The sequence below is a fragment of the Rhopalosiphum padi genome, chromosome 1 (genome assembly GCF_020882245.1).
Source record: "Rhopalosiphum padi isolate XX-2018 chromosome 1, ASM2088224v1, whole genome shotgun sequence".
Taxonomy (NCBI): Eukaryota; Metazoa; Arthropoda; class Insecta; order Hemiptera; family Aphididae; genus Rhopalosiphum; species Rhopalosiphum padi.
In genome coordinates, this window is record NC_083597.1 from 2,957,587 (window position 1) to 2,982,111 (window position 24,525).

At 23.9% G+C, this 24,525-nt stretch overlaps 3 protein-coding genes across 5 annotated transcripts in view; 2 read left to right on the plus strand and 1 right to left on the minus strand.

Annotated features, from left to right (window-relative positions):
- The first annotated feature begins 324 nt into the window (after positions 1–324).
- On the plus strand, positions 325–7,994 carry LOC132917065 (uncharacterized). 2 transcript variants are annotated; one of them, XM_060977597.1, is made up of 9 exons: positions 325–483; positions 4,185–4,386; positions 4,583–4,697; positions 4,815–4,955; positions 5,089–5,232; positions 6,349–6,612; positions 6,799–6,944; positions 7,038–7,129; positions 7,391–7,994. In XM_060977597.1, exons 1-9 carry the CDS (start codon positions 457–459, stop codon positions 7,496–7,498), a joined length of 1,239 nt encoding a protein of 412 aa, XP_060833580.1. In that variant the 5' UTR covers positions 325–456; the 3' UTR covers positions 7,499–7,994. The 2 variants fall into 2 exon arrangements, with proteins under 2 accessions (XP_060833580.1, XP_060833579.1); XM_060977596.1 differs by having other exon boundaries at positions 6,799–7,129.
- Positions 7,995–10,820: 2,826 nt separating this feature from the next.
- The window catches only part of LOC132923138 (oxysterol-binding protein-related protein 9), a 31,100-nt gene continuing 17,395 nt past the window's right edge, over positions 10,821–24,525 (plus strand). The window contains exons 1-2 of one of the 2 annotated variants that reach the window (XM_060986974.1): positions 10,821–10,839; positions 15,932–16,031. In XM_060986974.1, coding sequence (XP_060842957.1) covers positions 15,933–16,031 — 99 coding nt within the window. In that variant the 5' untranslated portion in view covers positions 10,821–10,839; position 15,932. Of the gene's footprint in view, positions 10,840–15,696; positions 16,032–24,525 lie in introns of those variants that run through there. The other variant, XM_060986982.1, reaches the window with a different exon arrangement.
- On the minus strand, positions 16,117–23,073 carry LOC132923161 (elongation of very long chain fatty acids protein AAEL008004-like). Its single transcript, XM_060987006.1, has 7 exons — positions 22,897–23,073; positions 19,959–20,149; positions 19,766–19,843; positions 18,192–18,248; positions 17,232–17,337; positions 17,004–17,143; positions 16,117–16,940 (listed from the first exon to the last, which is right to left on the minus strand). Exons 1-7 carry the CDS (start codon positions 22,952–22,954, stop codon positions 16,749–16,751), a joined length of 822 nt encoding a protein of 273 aa, XP_060842989.1. The 5' UTR covers positions 22,955–23,073; the 3' UTR covers positions 16,117–16,748.

The following is a 24,525-nucleotide window of genomic DNA, read 5'->3' on the forward strand; positions in this document are numbered from 1 at the left end:
ATTATTATTATTTCGTTAAGAATATTCTTGTTAGCTTTAAAGTCTTAAGACAATATTGAGAGTAGGTTGGTATAAATACCTACGTATAATAATTCGGAATACATATTTAGGTATAGATTTTGAACAATTGTATTATACAAACAAGATGATTATATTAAATATTAATATCTAAATAGGTATGTACCTACAATTCTTTATTTTACCTACTGGTAAAATAGTGATGTTATTAATAATATTGCAATGTGTTTATTTTCTATTTTTTACGTTACGATGAGAATGCGCTTACTTGCCAATGCGTAGTAGTTACCTACTCTTTAGTGAATATGCTAGTTGTTGTTAGGAAGGCAGGATCCACGATTCACGAGTCAAGTTCGGTGGGGCTCAGTCTGGGTCAGTAGAGTGCCGGACTCGAATGTGTCATCAGGTCAATGTGCTATACATTAAAATCAAGACGTTATGATTTCAAAACTATCAAGAATTTCGGTAAATATTTAATAAGATTCATTATACTTACAATATTATTATTTTTATATTAAAATAATATTACTAAATAATTAATTATAAACTAAATTAGGAAAACAACGTATAATGTTAAATTATATTTAACTTAAATATATTATTGTCAAATACGGTTATAATGGGGAGAGTTTTTATTTATTTTTTTGAATTATTATTCGTTAAAATGTTATTTTTTGGTTTGTATAACTATATTTAATTTACGTTTTCATGAGTTTTAATTTTAATCTTAAAATTTAAAATTATCTTAATTTTATCAGGACTATCTATTGTTTATACATGAATAATTATTTTTCTAAATGAAATTGTTTTAAGATTTGATTAAATGCTGCAAATAAATCTACATTATAATTTATGAGACTTAAACGCTTGTGCACAATAATAATATTAAATATCGTTTTTAAAATAACTCACTACTTACGTAGAATATTAATTTTGAAAACAAACATCAGTTTTGTATAGATTTCAATATTCCTATGTATTCTCATTGCTTATAAAATATAAATATCAAAAATCAAAATGTGGATATTATACGATTAATCTTAGCAAAAAACAATAAAAGTTTAAATAAAACTGATTTCAAATAAAATATAATTTCAATTTTAATATCATATTAAATATAGGTATATTTACTACCTCTACTCATTAAATATATATCTATTTAGCACTATCTCTTTTTAACTAAAACTATTTTTTTTTTGTGAGAAGATTTAACATTTGATCAATTAATATTAAGTAGTTATTCAAGATTTTGAATGAATTAAATGTAAATATTAATATTTAAAAAAAAAACATGTTTATTAAATTCATTATTTCAATTTACATCTAAATAAATTATATTTTTGTTTTCAATTTTTAAAATAATATACAACCTTAATCTGCTAAACCTAATTTTTGTACAATAGTTTAAGATAGTTATAATTCTACAATATGCAATAAAATAAATAATATATGTACCTGCATATAAACGTATTTCATTAATAGGTATACAATTTATTATTATACATGATAAACTCCGAGTTTAGTAGACATTATTTGTAATTTATTGTTTAGAAACTACCGGTTTCAAGTAAAACACTAACTGGATCCTGACTGTAAAATCATAATTGGTATCTAGTTAAACATCCACGAAATAAAAATTAACTGAAAATACAATGTAATTGAAAACGTATCTTAATAAAATTAATAAAAATGTAAGACTAAATAATAGCTTACTATTTGGTGTTGTGCAAATATATTATTTTATTTTCAATTATTTGTATCATATACAAAATAAAAATTAATTTTATTTTGTTCTTTATTTATTATTATAAATGTTTATAAGTACTATGTATATTTAAGCCATATTATGGTAACTTTAAGATGGAGTTTAGTAGAAATCTCTATTTGTATAATTATATACTAAATAAGTTATAACCAGCAATTGATTCAGCGTATACATTATATATATTTTTTGTTTTATCATTAATAATTTAAATATTTATATCGCGTTTAACTTGATATATTTTAAAAAAGTTTTATACAAAGTAAATAATTCGTTTTATTCTTATTTTATAGGTATAAACCATATTATGTAGGTAATACTATTAAATACCTATACAGATAATCATTTACAATGATAAATTGGTAGAGTTTTATATATTTATCTTTTGTTGATTTCAAGTTATAAAATGAATTCAATTAAATGATCTAATGTTTGCAAATGCACCTGATTCACCATAGATAAACTATATCGTTCCACAGATTAATGGAGATTGTTACGTGAATTCGTCAAGGTTTATTTGATTATTCTTCCTTTTGACAGATCAAACGTTATGTCTGTAGTGATCAGTTGTATCAAATAAATTATCCAATTTTAAAACTAACCATAAAATTTAAATGTAAAATAAAATTTTATTATTGATTAATGTACCACGTATATTAGTATATACCTACAAAGACAAAGGAAATAGTTTCCTACCAGATTATTTAAAAAATAGTATAGTTAAAAGTATAGTTATTTAAAAATTAAAAATAAATAAATTGTATATACTTACTTTGGCTAATAGTTTCTAAAATAATCTTAAAGTGTTTGAATTATTTTTAACTTATTATATTTATTTAATTACCTGATAACATTTGAATATTTGTATACAGTGATCTTAAATTAACACACAAAATAATGAAGTACCTATAATAATATAAATTTTTTTGCAAGTAAGTTTCTATATAAAATCATTACACACTTAATTAATTATATTAACACTATATATAAACAGTATTATTTATCACAGTAAATATTTTTTTTTACTATTGTTCTAGTATTATAAAGTATAGTCAACACATATATAGTATATATAGGCCAATAGAAACTTATTTTTTTATTTTATAATTTAAAGTTCAAATAAAAGTATTTATCCACAATGTATAAACTAATTTATCTTATGAAATAAAGTAATTTATATATCATTACATTTCATTAATTTTATTTTAAAAAGTAGCAAACGCAAAACTTATTACTAACGGTATACCATCTTCTTTTTGACCCAGTCTTATATTCATCGTGGTCACGTCGTCATGGTATAATGCTCAGTAGAAGATTTAATTATGCCAAGTAGTGCACTACTGAATCTTATTTTTCCCTTATTTAAAATAACTTCTCAATTTATTGGTATAGGTTTGGTGCTTAAAAAACAATTTTCTTTGCGCATATTTTTTTATTAAATTTATTTGTTTTCTATTTAATAAAAAAGGGAAAAGTAGGTTTCCAGATTAAATTGCTTACGAACAATGGAACTATATACCTTACAAATATACATCAATATGCCTGACCAACGATGACCAATGTACTTTTTTGTTAATATATCGCATATAAAGCCGTTATAGAAGCCAATAGGTATACTAGTGCAATTCGATGTCAAACGACTGCTGAATCCGACACACTCAATAATAATATTATAAAAAATATTTCTTTTTACAGAAATTTGATACCTAGTCAATACATCATGCTCAATCATACTATATAACCAATATAATGATTGATACATAAATTGTGTGAAATGTCCATTTACAATATATTTTACATGATCATGTATAAAATAGGCCACCATTAAAACATATTCGTTTGCACAATTTTATGGAATAAAGGTAATAGTCTATAGAATCGTTAGATGTTTCGCAATAGTGAAGATACTTTTAGGAAAAATTAATCTTAAGTAAATACGAATAGTTACCATATTTATAGATGTATAAAGGCGGTTATCGTATAGAACTAACATGGTATATTTAAGCAGGCTAGAAGTGTGTTTGCAGGTTATCTTTTCTAAACTTAAATTATGAATGGATCGATAAATTTATTCATTTTACAAGTGTGTGTGTGATTTTCCTTATTGTTTATTTTGTAGAATACTAAACACATTATACCGCAGCTCCTCTATATATTAAAAATATTGATAAGTAATTTAAAGAAATTATTTATGAATTTTCAAAAAAATTAAATGTATTTCAGTATATATACTATTGCTGAATATATATTAAATAATATGATCTTTCGTTTGAATTTTTTTTTTTGAAAATAAATATGCTTCGTTTTAATATATGTGTATTATATATAGCCTAAAAAGTGCTTTAAATTGTTGGTAATTAATAATAATTTTGACTCACGATATGTTTATTCTTATTTATTTTAGTTTATTTTCATTGCTACCTTTCTCATTTCGAGAATCATAGCTGTTGTACATCAACCACAAACATTTTCATCAACAGATTCATCTACAGTTGATTCTGGGCAAGAACCTCCTGAAGGTTATTATGCTTTTATCGAAGCTCCGAGAATGGAACCGCCTCAAGTTCGTTCTCCGCCTTACTTTAAATCTAACAAATTGTGTCCAGGTAAAAATTATACACTCATTATAGTAATTATTTATAATATAATTTTGGTTGTACTTGTAGTATGAATTTTTCAATTCACACAATTTTATATAGTCACGTATTGACGTATTTCGTAAAAACAGCTGTACTTTTATGCATTGTAAAACAAATAAGAATAAAAAAAAAATCACGAAATGACACTTTATTTATTATACAGGGGTCAACAAGAATCCATCGGCAAAAACATTGAATAATCTATGTGGAGATCTAAATAAAGCGTTTTTACCAGTGAATCCAATGAAACAAAACGTTTTAGGAACACCATACCCGTTGTGAGTGTTATGATTGTTATGAATTATATTTTAATTTTATTTCTGTGTAATGTGTGTGACCACTATTCATAATTTTCAAAGTACGTATATGTAGTAAATAATAATAAAATCTTTCAGTGAGTTAATGAAGAATAAAACATTGGAATTCTTCAGTAGAACATTGCCAATACTTAAAGCGGACGAGACTATTCCAAAAGTAGCCAAATATGTTCCACCCGATTCGTATTACCATAGTAGTACCACCCAAAAATACTTACAGTAAGTCTATATACAATAATCATAAAGGTATCCTATTGGTCGCTTTGCAAAGGGGTTTTCTTAGTAAAAATAATTATTATTATTATACACACGTTAGATAATTAATATATGTGACAATTCTTGAATTTTTTAGAGGAAAACCTTTTCGACGAAGAGCTAAGTATACTAATTCAGATTCTCTTGATGATGTAAACATGGACGACGACGAAAATATTCCTATAAATTCTCAAAATGGTACTAGACATTCAAGAAAATTTTGTGATACAAGCGGAGGAGTGTAAGTTAAATAAAAATATTATTTGTATTAAAATTAGATTTATTTTAATTTTTAAGTGTGGTTATCATTTTAATATTGCAAACAATAATGTCATGGCTAAAAAAAAATGTATATCATTTTAATAAAAATATTGACGAATATTATTGATGAATACAATATAAAAAAATAATAATAATAACAAAAAACGAATCTAGATGTATTATACATGCAAAAATTTTAATAAAAACAATGACAAATGCAATTGATATAAAAAGATAAATATTATTATAACAGTATAGAGTATAATAGAAATGATACATTAAAATAAATCTGAATATACAACTTAATACAATTAAATAAACAATTTAACTACTTTAACTTTGATTAAGTTTAATTCACGTAAAAATAAATGTTATACCTAATTAACACATATTTATTATAATGACAGATTCGTGAACTTAATTAAATGTATATTATAATCATAAATTAGCATACAAAAAATGTAATATTAAACAAGTATAATAAAACTATTAAAAGAAGAAAAAATATATGTTCAATTAGTTAAGTTTAAATTGACTAAAAATCATATTATTTCCCAGTTTCTTATTAACATTTATTATTTAAATACCTATGTTTACTATGACGGCATATTTATGACTATCGACTACATTTTACATACGTAGCATAACCATTATCTAGTTTGGTTAGAATAACTTATAGTAATTTAATAAAGATTTTAATTCGATGAATCAAAATAGTCCTATAGATATTACATTATTACGTCATATTTTAGAATTTTATAGACATTATTAATATAGTGTAGCGTGTCCTAGTTCCATCTAATTTGATTTAGAAAACTTGAAATGATAAATTAGTATTACTGCATTGAACTATTATTAAAAGATTATCGTATTGAAATTGTTACCTAGTTATAACTTATAACTTATTTAAAATATGTTTAACTAGTTAACTTAGAAAGCTAAAATAAAATTGTTACAGTGAACACTGAACTTAATTTATGTATCTTATTATCTTAAGTATATTTAGTAGGAAATATCTAATTGCAAAAGTTAAATTAAATATTTGCATTTTCCTTTAAAAATGTATACAATTATCATAATTACTTTAATGCTTCAGATTTTGTATGCTGTATAAAGTAATACAAGGACAAGCACTATCCGGACTTATGGCTCAACGACGAACTGAGCAATTAGAATATAGAACACGTGACCCAGCTCATGCTGCCGGTAGTGTTATGGATGGACCACCCACTCCCTGTCCAGCCAAAGTAGAATATGCTACACCAGTATTTGCTCGGAACTACCAGGGTATGTGGCGATATGTAGTACAAATTCCATACGAAGGATATTTCACCCAAACCGTGGAGGTTACAAAGTGCACGTACGTACATTTGTCAACGTATTTAATATTATAAATAGATATTTCTGAAAAACAAGTTTTTTTTAAATACCATGGCGTTAAATAATATTTTTGTGAAATACAATAAATATACTAAATAATATCATATGTATATAAATATATAAATTAATAAATACATTTTAACTAATAAATATGGTTCTTACTTAGTCAAACCAAATGTCATTACATAGAGGGCGGATGTCTGTCATCACCGAGATGGGTGAGCCTGCTGGTTGCAGAGGTTTATTATCCGGACACATATTTACCGTCGGTTTCTAACAATCGAAGATTGCCAGTACCGCCACAACAACAAGGTATGTATAAAACACAGGCGCAAGGTGATGACCCACCTTCAGTACAAGATTTTCAAAACTACCAGCAATATTTACATAAACGTGCTACTCAAGGTCCTGCTGACCCTTTGCCTTCTCAATCATCCACTTCGACATCAAAGAAAAAGCACCATTGTGACGGTGTTGACGAACTCGGATGTTTTCAAGCAAGTATTTTTTGATAAATTATAAATTTCGATTATTTTATTTTAGTTTTACAATGAGTTATTTTTAATTTAAATAAATATTATTTTAATTTAGTTGTATTACATAAAACGATTTTCTTTTTTTTTTTACTAAATTTTAGTAAATTATTATTTTTTTTAAATTTATTTTAGGTGTATTTTGGGATAAGTACGAAAACATATATTTAACTGAACAGATAAAAAAATATAAAATATTAATAAGTAAAAATTAATTTTTTTTAGGTGAGACTTTACTATGACTGGTTTTTGATTCCTGGTAGTTGTAAATGCTGGAGACCAGATTATTTTTCAAGATATGTTAAAAGAAAGTCAACATCTCCTGAACTGTAAAAGCATTTTTATTTAAATTATATGTATGTAAATAATTTATCTATTAACTGGAGAATATAATTAATATTGTCTCGTAAAATTATTTAAGACTCAATAGAAGTATATAAATGACTTATAAACAGGATGATTCACCGAGGACGACCATCCCCTTTTTTATTTAATAATGAAGATATTCAACATCTGATTATTTAAATACATCTAAAAACCATATTTTCGAAAACTTGTACCACTTTGGATGGTCTTGTGGCGATCTGTTTTTCAAACAGGAACCACTTTTTTTGTGTAAATTGTTGGTTGGTTTTTTTTTAAATCATAATCTAAATCAAAATTTGAACGAGTGGTTTTTAGACTTGGGCGTCTAATCTCTTTTAATTTTATTTAACTTTTTTCGTGAATATAGACAATGTACCAATTCTTGGCGTCTGAACTATAGACACGGTTCATTAAACATACTTAAAGTTTTATAACTCGTTCGGATTTTGATTTCAATGTAAAATTGAAAAAAAAATAACGGCCCAATAATTTACAAAAAATAAAGAGGGTTTCAATTTAAAAAACATAAATTTGTATTACCACAAGATTACAAGACCATTCTTAAGTGGTCCAAACAATTTCAAGTATTCAAAAATATAATAGCTCTTTTAATTGTATTTAAAAATTCCAAAAATCAGATTTTGAATAATTCTATTATTAAAGAAAAATGGAAAACCGGTGTCCCCTGGTGAATCATCCTGTATATGAACAGAACTCTTTAAAAATCGAAATGTATAAATTTCATAAATAAGCAAATATGAGATTTTAAAACTCTTGAATCAAATTTTCATTTAAGGATTTTTAAATCTAGTCCATATTTTGACTTCGATTTTTTAAATTCCAATGATTTTAAACCATGTTCCATTTTGGATATATAAAGTAATTAATTATTGTATTTTGTATCCTTATATTTACAATAATATTAAATTAACTTTTTTTACTAGAGGGGGGACTGACATTATTTAAAAATAGGTATATTTACAAAACCAAAGACAACTCCCTCCATCGTCAGAAAATTACCTTTTAAAAATGGCATACTTGAATCCCTCCGATCACTGAATAATAATATGTGTATTTTTTAGGTATAGGTATACGCATATGCAGAATGTATAGCCCTATAGGTTTATTATAAATTATAAAATAAAAAAACGACTATTATCTAATTAAAAGTATTATGTATGTATTTTTTTTTTAATTTTAAATTTCATAAAAGTGTAAAAATTAAAGTTATTTCAGCAGTTGTATAAAATGTTCTCAGATATATAATACAGTTTTATGATGTTTATATAGTTCTGTACTTATATACTACACTATATTGTTTCTACAAATTGTTCTGGTTATACTTATTACTTATATACTACGAAAGTCTGAACATACTTTATATTTATACAAACATATACTTATTTATTTTATAATATTTATGTATAAATTATGACAGATAATTAACATTTAATTATATATTAGCATATAATTATGCAGTTCATTATCAACAAACATCATTATTAAGTAAATTTAACATTATAGAAATGCAAAAAATGTACGATCTGAAATTGGAATAGTTTTAATAAATTAGTCAATTTGCTTTAGTTTTACTTTTTTTAAAACATAATATATTATTTATTATTATATCGCAATACGCCAATACCTTTTAAAATATTTAAAATCTAATGATAAATTATAAACGAAAAAATACCTACTTAAATAAAGTAACTAAAATAGTAACATTTTACTATTGCATTTTAAAGCAATATTATTTATAGGACCTAAATATTAAATTTATTTAAAATTTTAGTTTTAAAAAAAAAATATTATTTTAAAATTGTATAATATTTTATAATTATAAATTTAATATTGTGATATGGACTTTAAATCCATAATAAATTAAGTACCTAATACCTATATATTATTATATACAAAATTGAATTGTTAAATAATAATATACTCAACAAAATAAATCGATGTGATTAATTTATAAATATAGGTAATTTGAATTTATATATTGTTGGTACTTTATTTTAAAAATAATTCAACCTTTCCCTGAAATAATTTTATTAATTTTACGATAATACCTACATAAGATATGTACTTTATCATTTTTATAATGGATATAAGTTTTATGAATAACGAATTATACTATATGTATAGACATATTATACATAGTTTGTTTTTAATAACTTTCTCTTTATAAACATATTTAAAAAATCAATAGCTGTGTAGGCAGAACCATTGTTTTTACAATAATATTATAATTATAGGATTATATTATTATATTATTTAATATTTTTAATCATTTTTATTTTCATTATTATTAATATGTCTTTTTTCTATGAATATTTGTATAATAATATGGTTTTTACTTTTTATGTAGCTATATCAGTCAATCAGCTAGCAATGGGTGAAAATATATGTATGGCAACCGTCATAAATAATAGGGCGTAGGTATATCGTTGTACAATATACATGTACATGACGTTTATGTAACTACAGTGACGGTTAAATAGCAAATTTTTTTTTATTACATGAATAATACATTAAGGAAATATAATTTAAACGTGCATGGGACATATTATTCAAACTATTATAGTTGTCGTTTCTTCTCGACCTGTGTATAGTCACCCTCACATAATACTGTTATAGGTAAACTGTAAAAACACCTATATTGCTATATATTATATTCTTTATAACATTTTATATAATTTATACATATTTATATTACTTATATAAATTGATGGAATTTATAATTATTATAGCGCGCTGAGTAGAGGACCCTGTAGGTTTTCGTGATATTATTTATACTATAAAGTATTAAGGTTGAGGCACAGCTAAATATAATACTAAGTTACCAATAATGAATGAATCATTATTCGGTATTCACTAGATATGAATATCATCTATAACTCGCCTTACTATATAAGTAATATTGTATAGTTAATTAGGTATGTATATTGAAATAAATAAATAACAGTGTATTTAATAGGAATGATTAAAGATTAATAAATAAATATAAATATACAGAATTATGGTTCGACAATAAAATATTCACGATTAAATATTTTAATGCAAGTCCAAAATCAACATATAAATAAAAATGAATGTTAAGTAAATTCCATCATGATTTTTATCTCAAATAAAAATACTTATAAGTTATAATAAACTATTCACATTCCTCCCCACCGTTTTTCAATTAATATATTCTAATACTGAAATACTATCTATATAAATTCCGATCAAATAATATATTATGACACAATGCAAACGTTATTGTCTTCGAAACCATTATAATCACTGGAAACGGGATAACAAATAAGGTAGGTTCTGATTAAATAATTATATTAGTTATAGAAAAACTCAGATCTATTCAGCTGTGTATATTATTAAGACGTATTTTGGTGTAATTTTGTAGGAATATAAATATATAATAAATAAATATTTGTAAAATCATTGCCTTTTGTGTTCTAACACTCTGTAGATATAATCTCTACAATTTATTACTTATTAAAATAGAGACAATAGAGTTCAAAGATTTTTGCACGTGCAAAGCCAATGTTCAATCTATTTTTTTAAAGATTTTATTAAGTTCTCTAAAAAAATATACACATTAATATTATATGCTATATGCACCTTTAGTCGTATAGTAAAATTATAATGACTTAGAATTTATTAGATATTCTAAAGATAAATAACAGGTACATTTAATAAATTATTTCTTTTATTTATAACAACAAATACTTTCGTTTTATTTTTACTAATATTTTAAGAGATTTTCAATTATCGAAAAATAAATTGTAAATTTCTAATTAAATGGGTTAGGAAGAGATTTCGACCAAATATAATAGCTCAAGAAGAAGGTCAGATTATAATGAAAAAAATAGCAATAAAATGAGTTCAAAACGCACAATAGGTAATAGTAATTAGCGGGGATTGTATATGAATGTTTGGGATTAAAAACACAAACCGATATACTTTTTATCAAAGCTATGAACATCCACGGTGGATTATGTTTTATCATTAATAATCAGTGTAACAAATTGTCTAAAGACTAAAAGCCTATTTTTATTTTAACACAAATGTATATCTCTCGCAATTGAATAAAAAAAAACTTCATATTTATTGAACCGACAAAACGAAACGTTTAACAATGATTCTGTAAAAAAATACCGTATTCACGACATTTAACTATTACCACTTTTTTTACAACTCAACTGACTAATCTACTATTTATTTCATCAAATGTTTTGTATATATATATATATATTTAATATTTATGTAAATTAGTCAATATAAATATTAAATTGCTAACTTTCTAATTTAAACTAAACGCATTTTATAAAAAAAAAAACGAATAAATTACAACATTTGTAACATTTTTAAATTGTTGAATTACTGAAAACCTATATTACTAACTTAACCTATTTACGGAAGTAATATTTATATATTATCTAGATTCTTGATGACTAGGTGTACCATAATATGTATTAATTAACCAATTAATAGCTATATATTACATTAGATAGTGTATTGTACTTATAATTCGCGTTCCTTAATATTTTTTAGAAATAAAGAATTATTTGTTATCCTATATTTTTTGAAAAATCTGATGCTCATTCATTTTTCTCTCGTGTTTTAAGCATAGCTAATGAAATATATAATTAATTTAACAAATAGTAATGTATAATTCAATTATCATGTATTTCATGTAATTATCATGTAATATCGTATTATGTATTATTATTAAAATATTATATGTAATTATTTACATTTTTTAGTTGAATATTTACTTTAATTATATTATAAAAGACCTCGGTCCGTTAAACTGTTAATAAATAAATACATAATAGTATAATTACTAAAAACAGTCTTAAATCAATACGTCTTGGGGTTCACTACCCACTACCCGGTACTGTAACTAGTGCGTACAGTGTAACTTATAAGTTAGGTATTAATTTAACTACAGTCATTAAATAAGTAGTATTATATAGGCCCCGAGCCCCGAAGTTCGTATAATCATATGATCATTATGTTATTTAATATTTGATGTTCCTTATCATTCGTGTAAAGGATAGTACTAATCTTATTATTCCAGTTGTTATTTCTATAATTCTATTGTTAATATATTGTAATATGATTAAATAATTTGATTACCAAAGTAAATACTAAATAAAAATAAAACAATTAACTTATTTATTATATGTTTATAACATTGCAATATGATCAAAGGCTGAAAGATAAACGATGTTAATAATATTCAATACGACAATACATAATTATAATTCATAATAATTATTTAACATAATATATTATACGTATACAATTTCATATAGATACGGTACCGTCGGTACCATGTTCTTAAGTATATTATTATTATTAGAAATATATAAAAAGTTATATAATATAAAATTATAGATCATCTAGTGGATATTAACTACCCAATATACACATATATAGTACTTGTATATTACATATTACCTATACAGCAACACGTTAGTAGATTATACATGCTGTATTATGTATAGTACCAGTATCTACCTACTCTTATAGTAGGTACTTACTCTAAAATTTGATTATACATTTATATTTATAAATACCGGACTTTTACCTGACTAGTAAAAAGGAAATAAATTACTAAAATAAATTAAATAAATTAAATATATACAGTGAAACCTCCACTAACGGATACCTCCCAATAGCGGACGTTTTTTGGGGAACGGGGACATTTTCACTTATTATCAATAAGAAAACCTCCGAATAACAGACATTATTTTAATAAGGACTTAGTCCCTAATCTTTATTTTAAAATAATACGTATTCACATTTGTATGTATTTTTGTATTTTAATGAGATTGCACAGAGACGGTGTAATTATAAACAGACAAAGCTCAACGATTTTTTCAAACAAAAATAATTTAAAAATACATGTACATAATTTTGATTTGGATTGTAAGATATACTTTAAATAATAATAATTAATAATAATTTGTAAAAATATAAAAATGTAATAATTTACAATAAATATACTAATTAATAACATTATACTTATACATACCTACATACAGAGTACATTATTATACAAATAAATTTCAAAAATGTACCTTTGAATAACGGACAAAATTTTGGTAACCGAGAGTGTCCGCTTTTCAGAGGTTTCACTGTACATATATTATGTTAAAATTAACGTTTAGGTAAGTTTGATTCATTTCTTGTCATATATATTAGACAATACATAAATATAGATATATATATATATATATATATAGATAATTAAGTAGTAAATATAGTTCGACATTTTGTTAGTACCACAATACCTTTAAATATTTGATTCTAATACACAAAAGCACTTAATTTATTTATCATCGAAATAAAAAGAGAGAACTAGTGAGTCAGTGGGTGTTATATTCATCTAGTCTTCTATCTATATACATTATACTTCTCAATTATTATACGTTCAAAATTAGATTAGACTACTGTTGCATTATTTTCAGTTCAGTTTCTTACACTAACTTCAGGAAACGGATTAATAAACTCCAAACCTATAGTGAAACCACAATGGGATAACATTCTGTTAGGTCTACAGGTCTACTCCTGGTCCGGATATCGAAGTAAATGCTGCAGCTTGTCTTCCATTTATTATCAGATACCGGTGGCTCGTCGGAAAAATCATTTTATAATAATAAACTCGATCAAATAATTATATTTTTAATATGTAATATTCTCTTTTTCTCAATTGGCGATATACCCCCTAATCAATGTCTATCCTCTCAATCACAGCTAGCTCTCTATCTAATTTTCATCGATATATACCGATATATGTATACCTATTTTTGTAATTTTTGGAACTTTTTTACAAATTTGCACTTTCTAGGATTAGTACTTAACTAGTACCTATAATACTATTATTGCAATATCAGGAATTACACGCATACATTTAATAAGAAAACTTTTAATTAGTACCAAGGCAACCATCATATGATTATCAGATTATTGATTTAAATTTTAAATTTTAAAACGTTTACCTATAATATACAATATATCTACTACATTTATTTAATTTTTTTACATATTTAAATGCTATATAGTCTATATATAAATATATAATGATATAATGATATATAGCCATATAGGTATATTGTATATATTTGAAGACGATACTGATGTTTATGTTTGTAAGGGCGGGGCGCGGGCGTAGCCGCGTAGGAAATCAAAATAGGTTATATCTATTGGCTATTGATGATGGATTTCTCTTCTTTGAGCCGATTTTATAATATTTTTCTATATCCTTATAGACTAAAGTCGTCAGCCACTACATTTTTAGGTATTATATATTTTTATATCTTAATAATTATTATTATGTGAATATTACATTTTTTTATTTGTTAAATAGAATTTCAGTCCCCCCACCACCATCGTTTGAAAATTCAGAATACCCATCAATGAACCTATGCCATAAACAAATGTTTTATGCATTTAAATTATGAACTGACGATTTTAAATTATTTGGAACGTTTATGAAATTATGGCTACATAGAAGGTAATAAATGACGGTTACCATTACGTTTTAGTTCTATAGTCAAAAAGTAAGCCGGCAATAAATATTAGGTAACAAATAATAATGGTTATTAACATTTACATCGATATTTGATATATTATTAATTATGATTATCTATAGCCTATAGGTACCTGTGTGGCTGTGTCTATTATGACAATTTTTATTTGTTATAACTTATAACTTAGATTATTTTCTGTTGTTACTTGGCTGGAATTGGCTTGAATAATATGGCTATAATATATTATTATATAAAGACAAATCAATTTTTTTTTTATATAAACTATTCATCTTTAATTCTTATTCATATTATGAATTTATGAGTAAAAAAACGTTACAAACTGGAAGTTGAAACTAATAATACCGGTATGGCGGTACCTATTTAATATGTTATACGTATAACAATATAACTTCAAACTTGTATTTAGTCGTCAGATTTTTCGTTTTCAATTGTTGAAATTAATAGTTTTTTAACTGTCGCATTGGTCACACTGGACGTGTCTTAAACTTTCTAGTAACTTATATTTTGCGGTGGCTAGTAGTGGCTACAGCCTACAGCCAGTAGATAAATAGTGTTATCAGCATTCAGTGCAATATAATATACATATTTTTTTAGTTTTATGTTTTTATTTAAAATACATAATATAATAGATTATTATTATTACAACTTAAATCTGTAATAATACATATTTTTTCTTAAATGTATATATTTTTTTAAATTATTTAAGAAGTTTTAATAGTATTTTAAAAAATATAATATTTTTTATTTAGATGAATCCAATAAAGCTAGATTTGAACAATAAAAAATTCCATTAGTTATTAGTATTTATGGTTTTAATTATTTTTAATAACTGAACTAGAATGGAAGGTACATTGAGCAAATGGACAAATGTTGTTAAAGGATGGCAGTATCGCTGGTGTGTACTTGATGACATCTCAGGGACACTATCATATTATACGGTAAGCATAAAAGTAACAAATAATTTATAATTGGTACACTTACCTAATCGTTATTTTAACAATAGGTACATTTAGAATTGATAAATTATTTTAGATAGGTATACACTTTTATTACATAGGTCACAAATAATCTTGTTAATACTAGGTAAAATGTGCTTATATATCAAATTTCTTTTTTTTAACATCTTTATTATTTTTATTTTTTACTTAAATGTTTTCAAAGCATTAGGTATGAAACAAATTGATGACAAAATTGATTGAGAGCATATTACTAGTTTACTATATACCTAATATAAAAAAGGAATGAATAGTTCACTAATTGAATATGATCAATAAGAAATAAAATAACTTTTTATTTCAATTGCAAAAATGTGTTGTAATTTTTTTACGCTTAAGATTGTGACATAGAATAAGTAGGTAAAGCTTAATAAGTAATTAAAATAAAAATTTTGATTAAGCCAAACAATTTATCATAATATAAAATTCACTAAATACATTAATAGTAGTTCAATGTTGTGTTGTATAAACAGAAAAATAATACAAATATTAGGTTTTCTTTTTAATTATAATAATTAAATAATAATAATTAAGTAAAATAAATAATATTACAATTTAATGTTATAATATTTTTCTTGGCATTTTTATATGATTACTCATGTTTGTTTGATTTCATTTGTTTATACTTTTATTATAGGTATAATACAAATGATAAAATAATTATTTAATTTTTTCTGTCGATTTAAGCTCTACATTTTTTTTTTTTGTTATGTATGTATTTCTGTAAAATTTGTAAAATAAATAAAACAAAACAATGATATCTGGTAGCATTCCATATAGGTATGCATTAGGCATAGAACAACTTGATGACAAAACTTGTAGAGTATGTAGTACAAGAATACCAAACTGAATCTAAAAATAATAGAATATAAGATAAAAGACATCTGATGATAATTTTATTTTATAAATAATTACCAGTTGAATAATAGTCACATATTTTTTATATTTTAATGTAAATTTATGATATTGTGGTCCCATAGATGAAAGTTGATAGTAAGCATACATAATAATATGTACTACAGAATTCACTAAAATTGGGAAAGAAGCCATACCACCTATAATAAATAGTTAGGTAGGTAATTAAAATAATTAAAAATCATCAATAACTTATAAACTAAATTTGCTTAGTTATTGTTTATTTACCTGGGAAGAATTTAACTGCAGCCCAAGCTAAAATAAACGTAGATGCGTGATGATAAACATGAAGTCCAGAAACTTGTTTTGCCTTTTTACGTAGAATGAAAAATGCCTAAAATTAAACAATTTTAAATATATTACCTATTATACACTTTAAATTAATCTGAAATTAAGTTTTTTTGGTTGAATCTTCAGAGGCATTCTAATATTGTAATATAAAGTGTATCATATACATTCTCATGCTAATATTCACGCTCCTACTTCTATCTAATTTTTAAAATATGATGTAAAGTTACCAACAATAAGATTGATTATATTGAGTAAATTTACAAAATGCAATCTGCTGTTTTTTTAATAAAAATACACCTATAAAACTATATTTAAACATGCACATAAGTAGTGTGTGTGTGATGATATAAGAGAATAAAGCATTATTTGGGTTGTGTAAGTAAATAGCCACCTATTAGTGATACTTAGCTAGTCTATGGACATTAAAATAAAAGGAATATTATATTCAACGTTAATTCAGAATTACCAGACAATCATCTGGTTCTATTACCTACATAATTTATGAGTACAACTAGTATAAGGAAATTTCATTCTTATCAATAACCCCCTTAATAGCTTAATGTTATATAATATTAAATTACTTGATAAAATTATATATTATGTTCAAATTGACGCTGACTACTAAAATGGTCACTAATATCTATATTTTATAAAGTTATGTACACAGATAGGTAGCAAAAAAAATTAAAGATGTTTCATTTGCAGTGTAGATCAAGAAGTATCACATTTTAAATTACATCATGGTAATAAATGTTACAACAGACAAACATAACAAGAATAATAAGTATTATACCTAATAAACTAATAACCTAAAAACTAATTTGAAATCCTTAGTAAATATTAAATGTCAAGACTTATACTTAAAATTTATTTGTTTTTTACTTTGTTAATACTTACCGTTTCAGCAAATTCCACTAATTTTAACATGTATGTCCACCAAAATAGTTTAGCTAACTAAAAAAAAAAAAACTATTAGTTGTATTATCATCTTTTTTTTTGTTTCAGCTTAACACTAGTTAAAACATTTTGTTTATTTTAAATGTTGTTAAGTCATTAAAATCTACATTATAATTTTGTATTCTAGATATCTCATTTCAAAATTCATAAGACTTGCAGTTCTATGAAATATTCCTTAGAATAATCTTTTACGCTATTAGATGAAAAAATAGCTTAAAAATAAAAACTAATAATATTAACTGTAACTAAGATAATTACAACGCAAGTGTTATTATTAAATAATTTACAAACATTTAAAATAAATTTAAATAAATTTATCTACTTTAATTTTAAAAATGTGGGAAAGTAGGTAACCACTTTGCTATTCAGTAGATGTCAAGTGTACCTTGTCATTGAGTAAACTAACTGTATGGTATATGTTAAATTTGAATTCAATGATAACTTATTGCATATGAAATCGATTCTGAGCAAGATGGTCTGCCATATACTATGTATACTTTATACTTAATGATGTATTTACTATTTATATGGATATTATTGTAATTTATTTTACTATTAGTAATACTTAATTTATTGTACACTATATGTAAGTAGGCTTAGAATTAATATTAGTATCTCTAAAATGTCATTTCATATAATAATTTAGGTAAAAGTTTCAAATCAAAATAATATTTTTGGGCTACTAAAAAATAGCTAAAATCGTTATGCTTTGTTTAAATATATGATTGTGTTCATATTTGAAATTAAAATGTCTATGAAAAAAAAATTGTACTTAACATTTTTTTTTAGATTTTTTTGTTTTAGTAAGAATTATTTATTTGGGCTTTTTATTACATTGCTAAGCATTTTTACCAAGCAAAAAAAATTATTTGTATGGACATTTATAAAAACAAATTGAAAATTAAAATGTCTATAAATAGCTTAAAAAGAGTCAAAAGACAATTATACCATGTCTTATATTTATACCTATATACGTATTTGGTGGAAATTTTAACTAAATACCTTTATTATTTTCTTTTTTGAATTACAACAAAATAAAAAAAATCGATTTGTCATAAAATCCCTTCTCCCAAGATATTGAACTTGTAAATCTAAGCATTTTTAGTTTTTAATACTTTAAAAAGGTGAAACACAAAATAAGAAAATAAACCTACATCATTATAAAATCAATAATTCGTCGCGTTGCTCCGTACCTAAAACGTTTTAAAATGGTAAAGGTTTTAATCATATGAACTTATTTATAATATATTTATCTTATTCTTAAGTTAATACAAATAACCTGAAAGTTATAAATATTCAGAAATCATGAAACGTTGTCACTCTTAATGATATGTTACTATGTTAGGTATTAGCTAAAATCAATAGTGTAAGTTTTTCAGTTGACTCAGTGGTCTAATCTAAAATAATTAAAAAAACCTTTTTTCAAATTTACGTAAATTAGTTTTGTTATGTTACGCGTAAGTATATTATTCATTTTAAATATTGAAGTTTTAAGTATCATGTTCTTTCCTTACTCGAATTGAATGTGGTGCATTGGAGTCAACAGGTTCACATCCAAGGGTATATTTAGTCGTCCATCCAGAAATCAAAATCTAAAAATGCAAATTGTAAATAATATTAATTGTTTCATACCTACTCGCGTAATTTATTTTTTTTTACAATCGTATTACATTACGACGAAAAAAAACTATTTAGAATAATACTTTCCATATAAAAAATTAAGATACATGCTACCAACTGAACTATGTTATACACTTTAATTATTGGTAGTAAGTGAAAAGGTTTTCTATTTTCCATAAATTTTGGCCCTAAGTATAACACAAAATATAAATACACCGAAGCACATGCTAATGTGGTTGTGATTCCTTGGACCATAGGCCATTCATTAGTTCTTGGATCTGAAAAAAAATTTTATATTATTTGTTGTACAATAGAGATTATATTTTAAATTTGTATAATAATACATGTATATATATATATTAATATGAAGATTTTTTTCTAAAAATAAGTCTCAGAAATGATTTGATAAAAAAAAAACGAAATCTTTTAATGAGCTTGTCTAATTGTGGGTTATTAACAAAATTGTACCTTTAAAAGACCGAGTGCTTCCACAGTAGTGTTGATGACATATATATATTTTTTAATCTGATTGTGCCTATAAATCTATAATCGTACATTACTTATTCAGATTACAACCTATAAGTATCTCAGTTGGCGAACGCACTCAAGAAATTTCAATATTTATATCAACAGTAAATTGAATAACATTTTGGGACCATTATACTATTACGTGGTTTTAGTATGTACCAATGACTAATGGGAAATTATTGAAAATATACATTTTGGGGGTGTAATTCTTTCATCACTTCGTGGTACACATTGGTAGTGATAATTTAACTAGGACGCATATGGCACTATGCAATAAAATTAATTATTTTTATGCTGGGACGCACTCAGAATATAAAAATAAAATTTTAAGAAAAACTTAAGAAATCCCTGACTTGATTACTTATAAATGTATACAGTTAATTTAATTATTACAGCACAGAATTTAACCAAATATTGAAATATTGATTGAACATTTTTAGGAAACAAAAGTCATTTTTGAAATAATAAACCTACTCAACTGTGATTATTTGTTTTTTGTATTTAACTTTTAATAATAATAGATATTTAGTTTTAAGGTTTAAAAACAATTAAATATAATTAACAAATTGGTGTTAAAAGATTTAAATTTTATCAAAAATGAATGCTAATCAATTTATTTATTTATTTTGATTAATTATATGATTAGTTTTTAAATATGTATTTCGATAATAAATTATCGACTTAGATTACATATGCACATGAAGTGAGTGATTAAGTATCATTAAAATGTAGAAATATTGTCCACGTTTATAATGTAGATAACTAGATAGGTTTATGTGTATTGTGGAATGCAATGGTTACTAAACTTTTGTGATCCACACCTTTCTTAATAACAACAATCCTGTTTCATCAATTGTACAATGTTCGTAATATGTATTATATATGCTGCATGCATATTATCTAAAATTATAAATTATAAACATAATCGTGCCGGTATTTAGTTTTAAATTCGTAATTCCTCAACTAAACGACCCTCGCACTTAGGCTTCGTGACTAGTATAAAATTCAAGGTGTTCGGATCTCCTCTTGGTAGTTATAAATATAAAATCGTAGTTATAATTAGTAAGAGTTTATTAAGTACTAAACATTGTACTTTATTATGAAAAATATCTTTTATCTGTCGTGAGTCACGACACATATAGTTATAGTTTGGGAATAGATGATACTAGTAGCATGCTCAAAACAATTTTCAAACCGGATGCAAACTACCATTTGTTCACCCATGTACCGACAGCTTTTAATCTACCTTTTCTTTTTACTTAATAGTATAAATATTATTATTAAAATATTTTTATTGCACTAAATCCATTGCCCGGTACCCACCTACCCATCCATCCATTTTGGACTTAAAGTGATTATCTCAAAAAATCCTATTTCGGCACGCCACTTATTGGTTTGATATACTTTGTAATTATTGAATATACGGCACTCAAACAGAATACTACAATAAAAAATACTTCATAAATACAGATTGTCCATATATTGTTACAAAATATTATTACATAGCTCTGTAAAACTTAAAAATGTACAATAAGTGTATCGTGTATTCAATAATATGCGATAAAAGTAATGTTCACTCAAAGTTACATGAAAAATTCGTTTCGTTAACAGTGATATTAAGAAATTTGAATTACCTGATGAGAGGGAATCTCATCGTGTACTATATATTAATAATTAATATACCGTCCTCACGCGTGCCCATTTGCCTACTTCATATACTTAATTATTTAATTATAGATACCTTTATTTTCAAGTTCAAAAAATACTTAACATTGTATTGTAAACTGAGTTCTCTTAGTATTTTTTTCTCTTGCACACAGTTATTTATTTATTATTTTCAATATTATCTATAAGATAAAAATAATGACAATGATAAGAATACACAAAACACTTGTGTTTTCCCAACTAATTTGAAAAGTAGGATTTCCCCGAAGTATCAACTAGATCCAATTTGCTACCAGAAATCAGCCTCAAAATTGAAGATTGAAATATTTTTGCTACTAAAGGACATTATATTTAAAAAAAACACATAATTGTAGAACCAATATATTCATTGCTCCACTCAGAATCTAGAACATAAAAGAAAATGCTTTTGTGCAAGCATGATAAATTTTTAATTGAACTTTCTATACCTAAGATAATAGTTGAATTAAGGTAAAATATAGTTATAAAGAAAATCTAATAAAATTAACCTTCAATATTATACCAGTTTATTAATATTATGCAGTAAATATCTAAAAATGTTTCTTTACCAAATGTTTCAAATTAAAAAATAAAATGTATATTAATGTATACTTAATTCATGATAGGAATTTTAAATTATAACTAGTACATATTTAAGTAATTTACTACGTATTAGTAATAACATTTATTTTATGATATTTCTAACTTTACTAAAATTACCAAACCATAAATTACTTTTTACACTATTATTACGTATTTTAATGATTATTATTATTTTCCCTAAACTTACTAACTTATTAAAAATATTACGTACCTCCATATTGATCGACAAAAGCATCTAGCTTTTCAAAAAATTCTTTTGTCACCTCCATCAACTTACAAATCTATTAAACTATTTAATAAAAATAAAAATATAGTTATTAAACTACCCTATAATATGAATTCCCAACCGTATAATTAAACTAGAGTGTCGCCACCTACGCGACATATGATTAAAAGTGTAGTGAATATTTTTTACTTAAGTAGACATACTTTATGTCCCCCCCCCTACTTAATTTTAATTTAATTAGCATATAAGTTAGTACAATAATTTTTCAAAGGTACATATATATATATATATATATATATGTATAGTCATATAGATACATTATATCTTTGCGTAATTTCCTTGTCCACTGGAATTATTGAACACAACACATAGGTTACTGTATAATAATTATTATAATCTGTCAAACAATAATAATGATTTTATCAACAAATACTTTACTACCTTAATATATAAAAAAAACTTAGTATTTTTATGTAAATTGTGTTATTAATTTGTCTTATATTTGACTCGTTGATGTATAAATATTTAATAATAAAAATTGTATTTGTGATTAAATTATAATAAAAATACCTTTTGATAATAATATACTAATTTGAAAAAGTTATTAATTAATTTTCAGTTATCAACTGTTCACACACTTAAAAACTCCAGACATATTTTAAATATTAAAAGTTTAAAAAACGCAAATTTCGACAACATTTTCAAGGATTTTAAAATGTTTTATATATATTTGAAACGTAGTAAAATTAACATTTTATTAAAATGTCAACCTCGATATAAATTATATATGACACTTTAATTTTTATCAATGGAAGTGAAAAATTAATTATTTATTCTACAATAAGGGTGATTATTTTAGTAATTTTAAAATATTTAGTTAATTACTAATTTTGTTGATAAGTATTAACGTTTTTAATAGTATTTTTTTCTATTACATAATTTGAAGTCATAATAAAACAAAACTTTTTATGAAAAAAATGATGTATTTATTACTCATTTTTCTTATTTATATAGCGACATTGCGTTGTGTTTTTAGTTTTTTAAATTTTAAATCATAGCGTACAGTTTTAACTTCATATCTCCAAGCAGGGCGTTTTTCTGAGAATTTCACCATATGAAAATCGATGTTTAACGACTAGTTAATTAATTATAATAATAGTATTTGAATAAAATAATAATATTTAAAGTATAGACAAACATATTTTAGGTTACTCTTATCTTAATTTTTAAATTATATAAAAGTTATAGTTTATAATTCATTAACATGTTTGAAATTTAATTTTTATTTATTGAATTTCTCAGGAAAATATATTTTTTTTTTTGGACTATGATAAAAAAATGTATTTATTATAATGATAAAAATAAAAAAATAAGTTGATGATTTCAAGTTATATAAAAAATAATATCCGTTAATACATTTCCAAAATGAACGTTAATCTTTAAGAGTAGAGTACGTCGCACTCACATGAAAAAATTATATTATAATATTATAGATGAAAATGCTCATAATTCACCTAAAAATTAAAATATCGTAAAAAAACAACGAGAAAACTCAGATAATGTTCTTACCTAAAAGTTTGATAATAGGTCAATTCACTCTAATATCAAAACTAA